Source organism: Triticum dicoccoides, chromosome 2A (assembly GCF_002162155.2).
Source record: "Triticum dicoccoides isolate Atlit2015 ecotype Zavitan chromosome 2A, WEW_v2.0, whole genome shotgun sequence".
Taxonomy (NCBI): Eukaryota; Viridiplantae; Streptophyta; class Magnoliopsida; order Poales; family Poaceae; genus Triticum; species Triticum dicoccoides.
The window spans coordinates 321818731-321836473 of record NC_041382.1 but is presented as its reverse complement, the minus strand read 5'-3'; the positions used below and the strand labels follow the sequence as shown (position 1 = coordinate 321836473).

Genomic DNA, 17743 nt, shown 5'->3' with positions numbered 1-17743 from the left:
TTTTGGCACTCCCGGTACAATACCGATAAAGTGCAAAACTTTTCCGGCGACCAAAACAGGACTTCCCATATATAAATCTTTACCTCCGGACCATTCCGAAACTCCTCGTGACGTCCGGGATCTCATCCGGGACTCCGAACAACATTCGGTAACCACATACAAACTTCCTTTATAACCCTAGCGTCATCGAACCTTAAGTGTGTAGACCCTACGGGTTCGGGAGACATGTAGTCATGACCGAGACGTTCTCCGGTCAATAACCAACAACGGGATCTGGATACCCATGTTGGCTCCCACATGTTCCACGATGATCTCATCGGATGAACCACGATGTCAAGGACTCAATCGATCCCGTATACAATTCCCTTTATCTAACGGTATTGTACTTGCCCGAGATTCGATCGTCGGTATACCGATACCTTGTTCAATCTCGTTACCGGCAAGTCTCTTTACTTGTTCCATAACACATCATCCCGTGATCAACCCCTTGGTCACATTGTGCACATTCTGATGATGTCCTACCAAGTGGGCCCAGAGATACCTCTCCGTTTACACGGAGTGACAAATCCCAGTCTCGATTCATGCCAACCCAACAGACACTTTCGGAGATACCTGTAATGCACCTTTATAGCCACCTAGTTACGTTGTGACGTTTGGTACACCCAAAGCATTCCTACGGTATCCGGGAGTTGCACAATCTCATGGTCTAAGGAAAAGATACTTGACATTAGAAAAGCTTTAGCATACGAACTACACGATCTTTGTGCTAGGCTTAGGATTGGGTCTTGTCCATCACATCATTCTCCTAATACAGAGAATGATGTGATCCCGTTATCAACGACATCCAATGTCCATAGCCAGGAAACCATGACTATCTGTTGATCACAACGAGCTAGTCAACTAGAGGCTCACTAGGGACATATTGTGGTCTATGTATTCACACGTGTATTACGATTTCCGGATAATACAGTTATAGCATGAATAAAAGACTATTATCATGAACAAAGAAATATAATAATAACACTTTTATTATTGCCTCTAGGGCATATTTCCAACAGTTCTTTGCGTTGAAGGTTGACATGATGAAGGCTTACGATCGGGTTGAATGGAGCTAGCTCCACCGATGTTTAAGCAAGTTGGGTTTTGCTCCTGCTTGGATTGAGGCAGTGATGAGATGTGTGACCAATGTTCGATACGCGGTCAGGGTAAATGGGGAGCTCACTGATCCTGTGGTTCCATCCCGAGGTATTCGACAAGGGGATCCAATCAGTCCATACCTATTCCTCTTATGCACAGAAGGATTGTCATGTCTGCTTTTTCAAAGGGAGAGTTGTGGTGCGCTACATGGGATTCGTAATGGTCGTCAAGGCCCACCTATCTCACACCTCCTATTTGCAGACGATAGCATCTTCTTTGCTAAGAGCGATTCTCAGAGTGTGGATTCATTGGAGGCAGTCCTCAGTTTATACTGCGCTGGGTCGGGCCAATTGATCAACAAGGAGAAATTATCGGTTTTCTTTGGGAGGCACTGCCCGGTTAATGTTAAGAGCAAAGTTAAATCACAGTTGGGCATCAACAACGAGGCTTTTCAGGATTCCTACCTTGGTATGCCCACCGAGGTTGGGAGATCGCCGACGTGCACTTTCAAGTTCCTACCTGACAGAGCTTGGCAAAACATTCACGGCTGGTCTGATCGGCCTATGTCTAGAGCAGCAACTGAAACTTTGCTAAAGTCAAAAACACAAGCTATTCCGACCTTCATCGCCAGTTGTTTTCGGCTTCCAGTAGCTACGTGTGAAAAGTTCCACCAGATTGTGGCCGATCAATGGTGGGGACGAGAAGATGGGAAAAAGAAAATTCACTGGCGTTCATGGGATTGGCTCTCGACACCTAAGTCCCTTGGGGGCATGGGTTTCCACGACATGGGGTTGTTCAATCAGGCGATGCTTGGGAAGCAAGGGTGGAGACTTCTTACTGCTCCTCTTTCGCTCTGTGCGCGGGTTTTGAAGGGGGGTATTTTCCAAATGGTGATTTCTGGAACGCTTCGGCTCCTCGTACAACCTCAGCGACATGGCGTGCGATTCTGCATGGTCGTGATCTTCTAAAGATGGGGATTCAGTGGGGTATTGGGGATGGAAGGAGTACTCACATTTTGACTGGCTATTGGATCCCCTCCATCCCTCCTGCACTTCTCTGGCCTCTTTACCCCATACCTGCTTCAGCCAAAGTCCACTGTTTGCTTGATGAGGAAAGTGGGACTTGGAATGAGGAGTCAGTGAGGGCCTTCTTCTCGGATGATGTGGCCAACAAAATCCTCCAAGTTCCAATCTGCAGCATTGGCAGCTCTGATTTTGCTCGCTGGCCATTTACCAAACTGGGCGAGTACTCTGTTAAGTCTGCCTACAACATGGCGAGGACGTCTGGCTTCCTGACAGCCCGCAGCTGCAATGGTAAGGGCCAACACTCCGAGTGGCATTCAGAGGAGAGATTGTGGAAGGAGTTGTGGAAAGTCAAGGCTCCAAACAAAATGAAGATCGTGCTGTGGCGATTTTCTCACAACTGCTTGCCTTCGGGTGAGCAAATGCTTCGACGCCAGGTTCCGACGCGGACCGACTGTTGTTTCTGCGGCCAGCAGGAGAGTGTTGAATATGCACTGCTGTTCTGTGCACACGCTCGAGCAATTTGGGATGTTCTCAAAGGGTCCATGGGGATCAAGCTGTCTCGATCTTCCTTTGCGTTGCCGAGCGTGATGCTACTATAATGACTGTCATCTTTTGGCATATATGGGAGGCACGCAACTCTGCTAGGAATGAACCTGAAGCTCCTCATCCCCAACGCACGGCTGCAAGGGCGCGTGCTTACTTGGAAATGATCTTCCAGCACCTGTACAAGCCTACCTCTGCAACTAGGCGTGAGACCCCTGCTTCCAGCTCCATGTGGTCTCCGCCGCCGCCAGGTACGCTGTTGGTTTCTTCGGACGTTGCTGTTTCACGGGAGCTGGGTAAATCTTGCGCTGGTGTGGTGGTTCTGGACCACTCCGGTCAATGCATAGCTGCTGCTTCTGAACTTCTGAATGGTGTTATTGATCCTGAAGTGGCGGAGGCTTGGGCTCTTCGACGGGCGGCGAGGTTGGTTTGAGATGAGAACTACACTGATGTGATCTTTCACTCGGACTGCCTTTCTGTAGTGCAAAGGCTGAATTCTTCATCCCGTGACCGCTCCTTTGTGGGATCAATTGTTGCTGATATTAAGATGACAACTGGAGCTCTTTCGTCTGTGACTTTCAAGCATGTTCATCGGCATCGCAATGTTTTAGCTCATGTATTAGCTAGATCTAGTTTGAACTCTTCGAGTCTATGTATTTTTCATTCTGCTCCGGATTGTATCCGGAAGACTCTTTGTAACTTGTTTGCTTAATCAATAAATGCCGACGTTCTCTCTCTCAAAAAAAGGGCGCACTTATGGAATCTGGAATGGATAAGTACCCGGGGTTTCACCTTCCTTTTATAGTTTCCCTGGTGGACAAATTTCAGGTCAGGTCAATTTTGAGAGCACCCACTTACAAAATCCTCTCAAACATGTAAGCATGTCACCTCATGGTGCAACATGCATGAAAAAGACTCACCTCAACATGCAAATATGGATGATAATTTGAACTCTATTACGCTATTTATATTTGTTAAATATTTTATATCTATATATTAATCAAGGGGAATTGTAATTTCCGAACGTTCTCACCCTGTCGATAGATCCGAACGAGTCGATCGGCTCTAGCGCTCCACCTTCCGCCCGCTTTTCATTTTTCGCAAAAAAATGAGCAGCAGTGAGATCCGATCCTTGCACCTGCTGCGTGCATTCTCCTACCGGTAACCAACCCAGCTAACTCTTTTCTGTGCTAAATGGCATGTTACATATTCTTTTATCGTATAACTTCTCCTTTGCATCTACACCAAAAAAAATAGAAAATAAATTAGATGTGTGTGTGGGGTGCCTTTGGACTCGGACCTGAGTATCTCATAACTAAGCTATGGCCCATTAACCAGCTCACTTAAATTACTTTTGTTGTCTTACCCCCCAATTTCATGCTTTTAAATAGCATGTTGGGTACAGTAGGCAGTTTTCATATATAGTATTAAAAACACTATTTTGTCTCTCCATTATAGTAGTAGGTCTCGTTGTCTTGTTTCCATCTACCATTCTTAAGAAGTTGCTCCCCACTACTTCCTATTCTCTCATCATGCACACCGTCCACATCATCGATGTGCCACATCGTTGCAAGCTGTCCATGTCATCAAATAGGTCCATATATTAAATCGATTTCAGTTCCTTAAAAAAAATTAAAACGATTTCTTCTTCTCTGTACCGACGCTTCATCCCACTCTTTTAACATGGAAGACGAAACCAGGGCCTCTCCATCTTCCATCCACTATCCCATAGGCCCTTCATCTCTCACATGAGCCCTTTGCTCCATGTCCATATAATGAGCGTGCTCTCGGGTCTCTCAAATTTCAATCCATCGAGCCCTCTCTCCATCCAGAAAAAATCCAGTCCTTTCCAGGTGGTTGTGGCGGCTATGTGGCAATCGCCTCTCTCCTGCTTCGGAACGATCGCCGGTCTGCCTCGGCTCCGGCCTCACACCACCGTCGTCCAGCAAAAGAAAAATACACTCAGCCATGAAACCAACGAGAACATGCGAGAGAAGGGGGGGGAGGGGAGGAGAGGATCTGGGTCGGGATCCCAGGCGATGCCGATGGCGAGGAGATCTTCGGGGCGCGGCGGCGGCGGGCCGGGGGTGGAGGTCACGATGGTGATGGAGCTGGCGGCGGCGAAAGACAACGTAATCATCATCAACCGCCCCGACCAAGCTGGCCTCGGCTGCAACCTCTACATCAACATCTCGAGTTCGACCTTCGCATCTCCCGCACCGGTGATCCCCTTCACATCCTGTCCGGAAGTTACATAACTTACTGTATTACCTATGTTCCCGCTGCACCATTCTCGCGTCTCTGAAGTTACTGTATGCACGTTGTTAATCAGTAGCAGCGGTTCAATCATAAGCATAAACAAAAACTGGCAAGATGTTGTAACCTGTTCTACAGAAATCTTGTCCTGTTGCTGATGGACTCCTCCGACTCTGGCTGCTGGTCCAGTTGCCTTCGACAGCTCTCCCGCACCTTGGTTCGCTCTCGCCCGGACAACCGACCCGGGTCTCCTTTCGGCCACAGAGGAACAACCTGGTAGCGAATATTATTAGGAGTCCTTTTGCTTCAAGACCTGAACAGACCAACAATTGCAAGGGCTTCAATCTGATGTGTTGTACCACACGGTATTCCTCTACCTGCGTATTCCCACGAATCCTATTTCTTCCATACATATGTGCCTTTCAGGATTCGCTTCTACTATTTTTGTTATGTTTAGCCTTCTGCCATCTAATGCATGGCGTGTTAATCCTTCTTTATATCTTGCAGCAATCAATAATGCATGTTACATCGGTTGGTTTTTTCAGTTACATTTATGCGGAAACTATCTGATTGAGTTTAGCTGATGGCTACAAAATGTGGGATTATTTCTGACAGTAGGGTGCTTCAATATCTGCATCTTACAATTTGTTGCAATGCTAATGGCTACATGACGTGCCATTATTTCTGTATCTCTTTGTTCCAACTGTTCCAGTGTAATGTGATGATGGATTAAATATAGTACGGTACAATAGCTTGGCATGGAAAAATGAACAGGTAGCTTTTTCAGTCCGAGACAACTACCCTCTTTGGTGATTTAGAGTTATAAATTTTATATATTTCTCTATTGTTCCTATGAAGAGTAGATGATGACGCTGTTCCAAACAACAAAATAAAAGAAGCAGGCATTAGCTTTTGTTCTGCCCAGGTTAAATTTTGAACCAGGATTGACTTTATCCTACATTAACAATTCCTCCCTGTTTTAGTTAGTGCAATTCCAAGTTAGTTATTCCAGGAATATCTGCATGGATTATACTCTATACCATCTCAGAATCTTTATTCATAAGAAATAGTGTGAAGCTAGCAACTTAGGCTAAGGTGTGAAAAGATTGTCTAATTTACCTACTCTACTGGTGCTGGATCACGCTTTTAAAAAATGGTACACCATTATTGCATTTGTACTTCAAACTCAAAATTTTACAGAGGCAAAGCACTGCGTTCTTGGCAAGAGATTACCCTTTTAACTCTTGCTCTATTACTCGATATATGTTCATGTATTTATCTGAGAGTTCTTTAGAAATATACTAGTAAGCTTGCACGTGCAACACACGTCTTAATTGCCACAAAATAATTATGAAAATAGTTGTCTAGTTTTACATAGTTTTTTTATCTACACATGTTTCTTCTTTTTGTGAATTTTTTTAATCTACACATGTTTCTTCTTTTTGCGAAAATTATCTACACATGTTTCACTAAATAATAGTGTTTTTAGTAGAAGAAAAAACTAATTCACAAGGACAAATGAAGAAGGTGCAAATAATATTAAAGATTAATAAATGTATGTAACAAGTGACCGTATGTCCAAGTCTACAGTTTGCGTGTCTGATTGAAGTCAATCAAAAGTTACTAACACATGTATACTAAAGAGGAAATGGTATAAAAATATAAAATTATCTTGTAGTACGATAATATTTCATACACCACAATATGCTTCTTTTTTATCATTATTACCATAAAGAAAAATCAGTAAAAGGATACGACAATGACACTCAATGCCATTCATAATAGACTCATAGTAAATTCTCAAAAAAAAATCATAGTAATCATATCGTTCAGTGCACGTATTGACTGATATAGCTAAAGCTAAGAGTATTTAAAGCAAGAAAAAATTAGGACATAGAATGGTTTCACTTTGTTGCTTTCCATTGGACGGCCAAAAGGGCATGGCCTTACTCCTTTGACGTGCATCTTTGATGGCCTTACAAAATGTTCTTAACAGAAAAATGTTCCCATTCAAATAAAAATAAAGAATGTCACATGTTCCCTATTTAAACAAGAATAACACATGTTCTTTGCTAGAAATCATGCGTGCAATGTTGGCCAAAAGTATAGTATGAGCAATACCATCAACAAGTACGAGGGGATAAAGAGTGAGCAAACCAAATACATAATAATGTGAATTGCAAGTGGTAACTGTCTCCAGTAAGTTTGAATTGTAATTGGTAATACTCTCTGCAACATGTCCTCTGGCACCTTGCAATAGAAAATATGGCATGTATATTCACATTCATATGAAAAGCTATGGAAACTGAAAACACACCAAAATAATGCACAATCTGGATGTATTGGTTTTTGTTTTCACATTTTGCTTCCCAGCACAAGTACCAGACAGGAAGATTCAGATACATGCAAAACGGCTTCTGTGTGCACATATGCCTTGAATGGTAAAAAAAAATATAGACCTGATTCCTAGAAAGGAAGAACGCAGTGAGGACACAAATAAAAATGAATGTTGAGAATAGAAACAAATATAAGAATAGGCTTTCAGCGAAAGTTGTATTCTTGTAGAAATTTTGCTGAGCATTAGATAGTCCATCACTATAGTAAATGTGGACATAAAGTGCAAGCCATAGAAGATACATTGTGCTGGTCGGGTTGTGATCAATCAAATCACCGAATCAAAAAATATATCAGCCTGTGAACACTGCCTGTTACAGCTTGGCAGGCACAGATGCACAACTTTCTACCAGTATTTGCAAAGGTGCACTCGCAAAAGGTCAACAACTGTTTTTGATCAGGTGTACTAAAAAACACTTAATAATTTAGCTGCTCTAGTTGCATAGATATCAACAATATGGAATAAAAGGAGTCTAGAATTTCAACAAATGATACAAAGCATTTGGGAGAATGCAAGCCACTGACTCTTGTTATGAGTCAAGAAATTTAGCTGATCATTTTTTCTTGTCGTGGACTGGGATGTTGCATTCTCGGAACACTGGCATGTTTTCTATTTGTTTTCAGATATTATATATACCCTATCAACTCAAACTCGATTTTGCATTTTTTTAATTCAAATTGTTTTTATCTGAGTTGCAGAAGAGTGATTGACATGTTGTCAAGCAATATGACCAAAGTTCCTTTGAGCAATCGTCATAACACACTCCACTTGTGTTCCAACTTCCAAGTAATTCCAAATGTTACCTCCAGTTCAACTCCAATTAAGCTGCAGTTGCATTCTTCCAAGAATGGCTGCATCCACATAAAGAAAAGGCATTAGAAAGATTGGATCACTGACTTCTATAAAATAGATCTACACGCTTTGATGTATGCTGTTATGTGAGGAACATAAACCTGAATGGAAAATTGGAGAAACAATAGTAAAAAATAGTTCCAGTCAAAGGTCCACTTCTCATCCCATTGAGCAGATTTCAATAAAAAGTAATGGAAACATTAAAAAAAAGAGAATTAGAAACATAAAGTAGAAATTCACCTGCTCAACACTATGCATGAAATATTTGTTAAGAATACGGCGCATGAAATATTTGTTAGGAATATGCATAAGCTAAACCAATGCCAAATTCTACCATGTGGCATGGACTATGGTGTCGCGCAACACTTTCAACTTTGATGTGAGGATAATACTGACCTAGAAACTGTAGGATGAAGTTTAGCCATTGGATAGAGAATGGATCCAAATATCAATGGAAATGCTGCTCCAATCGGAATCTCGGCCAGCATCTTAGAAGAGAGATATGGTCCTAGTGCATAGGAACCCTTTGCACGTTCCTGTCAACTATAGCTCGTTCTTTCGGGAAAACCCCCACCGTCTTTGTCAGAGCAGCCATTGCTGTGTTTATGGCAGCCACCTAACTCATGAAATGAAAGAAAACAGACAGTTATAAGATATGAGGAGGTGCTCAGGCATTTTTTAGAGAAACTGTTCTTTAAGAAAAAATGGGAACAGTTATAAGATAAATCAAATATCAGAATGTGTTTGTTCCATAGATTCAAGACATTCTACCTGAAGAAGTCCCATCCTATCTTGTATGGAAGTTTGAGTTTTCCCCATTCGCCAGAACACTGATCCAAATATAATTGTTGAAGTAACATACATTCTTGCTCTCACTTTGTTTGTTGGTCCATCACAAAAAGCCTGAAATACTTCTCAGAATCAACTAATAGATAGTCAATCTTCAGGTAAACAACCATTTAGATTTCAGGCAGCTAAGCTCAGGTAAATTACTTGGTTTACTTACACATTTCATGCAGTAGTTACATGTTGCAGCTACATCAGCCACAGAGTTGGTGAAAGCACAACATGCCACCAAGTGTCAACTTACAGTAAATATTGAAAAGATAGATCCCCTGAATTTGCTACAGTATAGGTCCGGTTTATTTTAAGCTAAACACACACGCCAAAATAACCTATCAACGAATTTCAAGGCAGAAGCAGGAAAAAAGCTGGAAGACACTATCAGACAAGGCTCCGTGAAAAACATGCATCCATGCTCTCTTGAATATCAAACGAAATTGTCTCCACCAACCACGTCTTTGCTTGCTAGTGGACTTCTGAGCAGGTTTGGTAGAAAATTCAGAGCCCTCCGACTGTGTTACTGGACTGTTAAATTCAGTAATTAGAACCTTATTTGCAAAATCATCAATTAGGTTCTCAATCCTTTTATGTGATGACTGTACACTTTCAGCTGAGCTATAATCAGTGGAAATGAGATCAGCCAAGAACTCAGCGGGGTTCTCATGACCTGGGCATTGGTACCTAATGAAGTAAACAAACTCAAGTTAGTAATCAGTAATAGTACAAGTGCAGAATAAGATATGGGCTGAAAACAAAGCAGTTAAAATAGGCCTGAGTTATGTTCCACGGAGTAAACAGCTAAAAATAACTGTGCAAAAATTCCAGCATCGTGAATGTTCGATTTCAGGGCTCTCCTAACAAGGATACATATAGTCAAATGATAAATTACTTAAGCTTGAAGCAAGTGTGAAAAATCAGACGTACAATACAACCTGAACTGCTGAAAACATGAAGGACCAATGTATGTCTATGGATGGAGTACTTCCCTGTATGCCTACTTATGTAACAATTGCTTCAGTACCGTGTTGGCCACATGAATAATACTAAAATGTTGACACATCACCATATCCATCATCCATGTGTATAACAATCGATCGTGACATGCTACAGTGTCAAATACAAAATGACTGAGATGTGTTACCAAAATCCAATCTATGCCTGGTATTACTTAGCCCTGCTAACTATATTATAAATTAAATAAGTGCAGTACATACATTTGAGATATGTGGAAATCATGTAAAATATTATGTTTTAGAGAACACCAAATGACAGATAGGAATGTAAGTGATGACAGAATAACAACCCTAATGACGCAAAGTATTTTAGAGGTTCTTCTTTTGCCGGCCCCATATATACAACTTCTCCCTCTGAGAGTAGCACAATGTCATCACATTTGCTATAGACTGAGCCTCTCGGCTGGTGTATAGAGCATATGACCGTGTGCCCATCTTCTGCAAGCTGTCTAAGGGTCTCCATCACCTTCTCTGACTGGAATGCATCAAGGCCTAAAAGAGAGTAACAAACATACACAAAGTTCATGTGCTATCAGTTCATATTTTACAGCTGGCATACCAAGCTATTAAAAAGAACTCTAGCTAATATTCAGGAGAGGGTCTCAGGAGAAAAGGCTAATCCATGTGAAAGTTCAACAATTCAACAAGGGATCCCACCTAAAAACGGAAAGTTGCAAGAACAGTGTGTCTCATTTTTCTTCACGGGACTGTGGGTGATACTTTGGTGGATTGTCTTGCTTGAGAAACAAACTCGAGAATTAAATTGATAAAATGATGGTTAACATAAAACGTAGACAACTGCAGTTGTGAGGTAATCAGGAAAAGATGCAAGCAGGTCACATACCAGGCCAGTGACTGTAGACAACCTCCCAGGCTTATTGGCCTATCTGTTTTCCTCACAAGATCCACATAATCACTTCACTGAGCCAAGAAATGGGATCACTTATTGATAGTTAAACATGATTTCCTGATCATCAGCTCACTTGTTAGGTTAAAAATATATATAAAGATGGTTATTAGATCAGCATGCCTTGTTTCTTGCAATATTGGTGGCAGATGGAGGCTGATACTTGTGATGTGCAGTTAAATGATTTAATCATTTAAGGGAGATTTGATTTGATGCCTCTGACTGACTATATCAGGCAATGGATACTGAATAATCGCATCATACTTTGAGATAGCAGTAAGGTTAATACTTTAGCTTATTTACCAAATTACATTACTTGCAAAATATTTACCTATTTACAACAGGAAATCGTATATGTATCAGTATTGATGGAGCTAACATTAAACAGTATAATCAACATGTCTAGCTCAGAGCCCTCTTCCTATCATTCCATGATATACATGCTTTTATCCTGAAGTTTGCATCTACTTCGCTATGTCTATTCAGATCAACTTAAGGTTCTGGGAGTAATCAATAGTAAAGTTGGCGGTGTAGAAAAACCAGGATCATATGTATACGTTCAATTTCAGACCACAACATGGCCTAGAAGGAGGGAATTAGCTAGGCAACGGAAGAAGCCTGAAAGGTAATCTTGATTAATTCTAAAATAGCAAACCATGATGGATGCCGGTGAGCTGCCTAAACGAACATAAACATTGTTCATCACAAAAATTCAGAAATTTGTCATTCACTAATGGAGCACACACATGCCAGGGATGTTAAAGAAATGGGGAACGTCGTACATCATTAGAAATATTCATGCAATATTGAGAAGCTCAATTATTAAATGGTGCAAACAAAGTAAGCAGAATCTCAAGTAAATATGAATATGTGACGAAAAGGACCTTAGATGTTGCAGATGTTGATGAGTGGCAATATTCTGTACCTGTAGAAATAAAGTATGCGTAGTTAGGGAGGAAGAGGAAACTGAATTTTTTTTCATTCTGTCAAAATTATATATTTTAAAATGTCATTCAGTTTTGCCGCATATGGTTTTTATGTAAACTTTTGAATGTTGAAACATATGTTTCATGAATCTTGAAACATATTAGCTTGCACAATTTTTTTAAAAAAAGTACTAAATTATTTTCCCGTATAAAATTTAAGAAAGCGATAGCAGCAGACTGGTTAAGAGTAGAGGCTTCAGAAGATGTTGCAGAGGTGTGGAAGAAGGTAATACTCAAAAATAGAATTTTTTAGGTCAAATCAAGTTGCATCTCTAACTGGAGATGAAAGGTTTAATGTCATGAGTGTACCAAGCAGAGAGCATCTATTTTGCAAGCAGAGAGGCTGCAGGGTGCCTTTTATGCATTCAACAGAAGGACTAAGTAGATGCATCCTTTTTCACCTCCTATATTCACCATCCGCCTCTCCCATTTCCTCTCTCCACTGCCTCCTCTCAACCCATCCCGGTAAGCCCCACCTTCGCCTCGTCGATGCATACGGCCTTTGCATCACGGTGCGCAAACCTTCATGATCTAAATAGATCTACCTTTCATGTCAATATATAATGCTTGCTCACAGCCCATGACTCAATCTCTTGAAACAACAAAACACGTGGGTTTTAAAAAAAATTAATTGAAACTACAATGTGGTATTTTTTAACTCAAACTACAATGTGCAGATTATATATTTAGATTATTTAGATTATATATTTGAGTAGTTGTGACAAAACAAAACATCGCTGCCGATACTATTGTGGATAACCCAATATAGCAAAACTTTGGCCTCCTTTCCTGTAGTTAGGCAACTTCAGGAGCATAGCAACACAATGGGATGGGAAGGTAAGCAACAAAACTTCAAATGTCTGAGTTGCTTGGACTACAATTTATGAAATCCTCACTAATTCAATATGTCCTCATAAACTGTAACCCTTTTAGCGCTGAGTGTGGCATTGGCATTGGATCATGATAATTCACATACGGCAATTGTTCCAGAATAATTGTTCCTGTTGTGTGGAAGAATCATGTATGTATGCACTAAAATAATCATAACCAGAAGGATCATGTATGTATCAGATTATCTTGTGTGGAAAGAACAGAACCACAAGCATGTTGTTCAAACAATGCACACTTGAATGTAAAGAAAACTTACTGGCTCAGATGAGATCGTTGGCGGCAGAGGAGGAGCAGAGGAAGGCGGGCGGCGGAGAATAGGATCGGCGGGCGGAGGGCGAGGATGTGCGGAGGGCGAGGATGTACAGACTGAAGCGAAAAACGATGCAGATGAAGGAAAGATTCACCAGGTTGAACAAGCCTTGGAGTGGTCAGTACAAAACTGGAGCCTGACGATTGCTATGTATGTATCTAGCCTCTACAATTTTCATGAATAGAGACAAAGTTCAGAAGATGTTGGTACAGAGCAAAAACACAGAGTTGAGATGAGCAAACAGTGTTGTGTGTCACGCATCCAAGCAAGCATGCATCTAAAAATTTCAGTTTTCTCACACCCACCAAGTACTAATAAATTAAATGAAGTTGTATGTAGATTCGCAGAAATCCCTCCCTGCTGTGACCTGACCTGCGTGCATCTGTTGTCTCAAGAGCAGAGCATCGGTGGTCTTCCGTTCCGTTGCAGGTGCTGCACCTGCGTGCATCTGCATCAGGGAGGGAGGGTGTGAGTGAGGGGAGCCGCCAAATCCAAAACAATCAAGTCCAGTTGGGAGAGGAGAAGAGGGACCTTGACGACATCCAGGCATTCCATGGCGGCTGCAAACGGCGGCGGAGGCTTGGCCGTGGAGCGGCGGCGGAGGCTTGACCGTGGATGGGCGGGCGGCGGCCGGCGGCGAAGGCCCGACCATGCTCTGGTCGTTGGGAGGAGGAGGTGCGGGGTGTGGGAAAGGTCGTCGTGTGGGGGTTCGTGCGTGCGTGCGGTGGGCAAAGGTCGTGGTGCGGTGGGTTTTTTCGGAACGGGTTAATACAATGACATTGATGGGTAATTAAAGTATAAAACGTGTTTGATGTTTTAGAGGAATTAGTAAACGTGCACGTGTAACATACATATTCATTAACACATAAATTGTACTCATTTATATGCAATAAGGGCATATACACATAAAAATATAGGAGTGGCCAAGTATAAATCGACTGGAAATTTAAACTGGGCAATCGATTCTTCCCGGCCATCCGATGCAAAATGAACAACACGATCCCTTGTTAAACCTCGGGACTTTCTTCTACCTCAGACAGTTTCTTCCCTCAGCCGTCCCACGGACCACCGGCCAGACCGCCAACCACCACCGCCCGGCCCTCCCTGGAACCTCCTCCCACCGCCGTGTCGCCACCGCCCCTGGCCATCCCTCTTCCCCCGGGCCTCGTCTGTTTTTTCCCGGGAATCTTCATCATTGTCGTGCTGCCGCCCCCACTACTGTCGTGCTGCCTCCCCCACCCCTACCCTAAGATAGATGATGAGGTAGCTTGCGGTGAGCTTCTTCCTCCCCTCCGATGAGCTTCCTCCTCCTCTTCGCCTGTTTCTCCCTTCAACCAAAATCGACTGGCCCGAATTCGAAAGTCAGGCGACTGACATGCATCTATTGTGTAAATATATATACCTCGTGCACATCAGACATCATTTTTACCGTTAAAAAAATATATGAAAGCGGAAATATCATTCAATTCATCTATTGGTAAAAAAAACTAAATTGGACAACACCAGATGCTATATCTGACTTGACCAAAAAAGGCTAAAAAACCAACTAAAAAAAGAGAAGGTAAAAGAAAAAGACACACCGGACGCCCCCTCTCAGTTCTCGCCTCGTCACCTACCTTCCCTTATCCCTTCACTGTCTCCCCACTGCTCCTTATTCCATGGTGGCCACAAGCCCACAACTCTCTCACTCTCTCCTCAAGCCGCCCCTCCTGTTCGTCCCCACCGCCGGCGCGAGGTCTCGCACTCTTCCCACTCTTCTCAGCCCCTCCTCTTCGAATCGGTCGCCGAAGTGCCCGAGGATCCGCTCGAGCTCGGTATGGTCGCTGGGCGCCGGACGAAGGCCGACGCGGAGGCGCGGGACTTGCCTCCACCAGATCGGCGGCTGTGGCAATCATGTGTCGCAACCTCCGCGGCTGGTGCCTTCCTTTCCATCTCGCTCGTCGGCGGCTCCCACCACCCTGTGCGTGCGACTGCGCTGCGCCGTGCAATGCCCATGTGCGGCAGCAGTGCCGCGGTGACTGGTCCCCTGCAAGTGCAAGCCGGTGCCAGTAGACGATCTATTCCCCACTTCGGCTTTCATATATGCTTATTTCTGATTTGAGATACTCGCCATTACCCACTTCTGCTAATCCTTAATTTCTACCCATTCCTGAATATACATAGGTAGCTCAGTAGTCTAGTTTAAGCATGAGAGTCATTTTAGAATTAGGGAGAAAAATTAGAAGTTGTTCGATTAGACGTTCTTAACTTGGTTGCAGCAACTGTTATGAGTGGGGATTTTAGTTAGTTAATATTATTGAGGCAACCATGCTGCAATAAAGTTGATTAATAGGTAGATTTGAAATCTGGGTGGCTAGGGGCGCTAGGGACCAAGACGGATGAGGTTGATTTGGCTTCATCCTGCCAAAGAAAGTTACTTCTTTTTTGAAAAGTGAAAGCATGTTTTTAGAAGTTCCCAAATGCGAGCTTTATAGCAAATAAAAGAGGATCAAGAGAAGCATAGTAGGATAAGTATGTATGACTCTAGGATAATACAGGTTGAAGAGTGAATAATTGATAATGTAGGATAATGATGATGCTATGGCTGTCATATAGAGGGCGATGGTTGGCTAAAAGAGCTTATAACCTCAAAAATTCCTTTTCTTGGAATAACTTCCTTTATTAGAAGTCCATAAACATCTCTGGCATCTTCAGTACTACTTACGGCAGCTACACAAGTGATATTCATGATGTAGCACAACCTTTTAGATATATTTCTTGTTGTCCCCGACCCCTGGTTACATCAGAAGTGTGTTTGCAGGCTTACAAGAAATGGATATTGAAGACCATCTAAGAGTCAGGGAATTTGTTCGATCCTAAATTTTTGGAACTCTGAACACAAAGATGGGAATGGGGAGGCATACCTGCCTGCCATATACATCAACCCGAAGCTTTTGAGCGTTGTACAGAACAAGTAATTGACAGGTTTACTTCATGATAGTCTTGGATTTGGTTTGGCCAAAATGATCAAGTACTTACTACATAATTTCTGAATTTACCAGTTATTTGTTGAATGCATCAGTTAGACAAAGGTGATACATCATAGCGTCTCTTTAATAGAAACAACTTAATTTTGGAGGACTACCCTGTTCCCAAATCCTAGCTCTGCTGTTGATTCTACCTGAATTTACTTTAGTAGATTTTCTATTGTAAAATCCAAACTGTTTCCGAGCCTATATGTTTTGTTTCATATTGTTGTTTATCATGCAATACTTATCCTGCAGCCATCTGATATGCAGATTTGATAATAGAAGATGACCAAATTTGTGTACAGGAAAATGCATATTCTTGGACTGGGTTTTCTTCTCCACTCTATTGGACCAAGTTACAAATAGATCATACTGACTGGGTTTTATTCATCCAGTCATACCAATTCAAGCACTATACTGTTAAAACAATATGATGGAGGGCTCCAGTTTGATGCAATGTTAAAATTCATGTTGAAGTCATAGGAAATAGATCTATTATGGTTTGTACAAAATTGATGCATTCATCATCACACTGTTGTAAATATGCAAATTTGAGAGTGAAGAGCATTGTTATAAAGATGCAACTTTGATAGGGATTAGGGAAGTAATGAATTATGCACATTATGTTAAATAGAATTTCCTATAAAATCAGGAACTGATCGGCCCCATCACATTAACCCAATTGAATATCCTGTAAAATCATACCATGTTCCTTTGGTGCAGGCAGGTGCGTTGCCTGAGGAGTTTGTCGGCGCTGATGTCGGCGACTGTGGAAGGCGACGATGGCCAACAGTGGCTGGGTGGCGAGGGCACAACAGTGGCTTGGCAGCACCGATGTCTGACTGTAGTGTGCGTCTAAACGGCGACATCAAAGAAGACATCGAGATTAACTGGGATGGAACTGGCCACGTATTGCGCGCAAGAGGATAGTCTGCACCTGCATTGGCCAGAAGCGCTTCGTCGCGGGCGTCGTCCGCTATGCATGGCGGCGATGGCGTAGGAGAGGCTGGGCGGCTGCGACGTACGTCCAGGTTGGCAAAGGCAGGTAGATCGAGCTGATTCCCATAAGTTTAGCCATTTATTGTGAGGCGGACGTGTTTATTCCCGTTAATTATGGCAAATTTTCTGTAGTTGATTGGAACTGTCTGTTGTTTTTTTGCGGGGTAGGTGGAACTGTTCGATCGATGGCAGAGTTTTGTCCGTTAATGTAAATCGCTAAACGTACACAGGGGAGGTCTGACTTTTATGTGGACGGTTAGATGCCTGATCCTGGGGTGGTAATTTGTCTTGTGTGGCCTGTGTACGTTTAACCGGGTGGGCATAGTGAAGAATATGTTTACTTGTTTAATAGTAGTAGAGATGTAGGCCTTTAGATTGCAGGTTTGGATGGATAGGATAGGATGACTTGGTTCTTCGCCCTCTCTTTCTTTTATAGGGGTAGTAGATACAAGTGTACCCGTAGCAACGCCCGGGGCATCATCTAGTTTCTACCATGTCCGAGGAAAGTAAATAATGGGCTGAAAAATTAAGAGGATTGAAATGAAAGCACGCAATCTTTGCTCCCATTATGGTAGCAT

At 42.4% G+C, this 17743-nt stretch overlaps 1 protein-coding gene and 2 long non-coding RNA genes across 14 annotated transcripts; 2 read left to right on the top strand and 1 right to left on the bottom strand.

The window, feature by feature from the left end:
- The first annotated feature begins 4344 nt into the window (after window positions 1-4344).
- LOC119354471 lies at window positions 4345-5710 on the top strand. Of its 2 annotated transcripts, none has more exons than XM_037621197.1 (3): window positions 4345-4927; window positions 5151-5326; window positions 5507-5710. In XM_037621197.1, exons 1-3 carry the CDS (start codon window positions 4454-4456, stop codon window positions 5529-5531), a joined length of 675 nt encoding a protein of 224 aa, XP_037477094.1. In that variant the 5' UTR covers window positions 4345-4453; the 3' UTR covers window positions 5532-5710. The 2 variants fall into 2 exon arrangements, with proteins under 2 accessions (XP_037477094.1, XP_037477095.1); XM_037621198.1 differs by having other exon boundaries at window positions 4348-4927; window positions 5469-5710.
- A 135-nt stretch (window positions 5711-5845) lies between these two features.
- LOC119354473 lies at window positions 5846-13949 on the bottom strand. 9 transcript variants are annotated; one of them, XR_005170973.1, is made up of 10 exons: window positions 13690-13949; window positions 13531-13606; window positions 13105-13323; window positions 11856-11896; window positions 10909-10985; window positions 10355-10556; window positions 8980-9732; window positions 8310-8824; window positions 8160-8207; window positions 5846-7427 (listed from the first exon to the last, which is right to left on the bottom strand). It is a non-coding gene; the product is annotated as an uncharacterized LOC119354473 (long non-coding RNA). The 9 variants fall into 9 exon arrangements; XR_005170975.1 differs by adding an exon at window positions 10722-10801 and having other exon boundaries at window positions 5846-8207; window positions 8605-8824; window positions 10909-11031; window positions 13690-13944; XR_005170970.1 differs by adding an exon at window positions 10722-10801 and having other exon boundaries at window positions 5846-8207; window positions 8605-8824; window positions 13690-13930.
- Window positions 13950-14731: 782 nt separating this feature from the next.
- Window positions 14732-17514, top strand: LOC119354472. 3 transcript variants are annotated; one of them, XR_005170966.1, is made up of 2 exons: window positions 14732-16111; window positions 16437-17514. It is a non-coding gene; the product is annotated as an uncharacterized LOC119354472 (long non-coding RNA). The 3 variants fall into 3 exon arrangements; XR_005170965.1 differs by having other exon boundaries at window positions 14732-16122; XR_005170964.1 differs by having other exon boundaries at window positions 14733-16122; window positions 16890-17514.
- The last annotated feature ends 229 nt before the right edge of the window (window positions 17515-17743 follow it).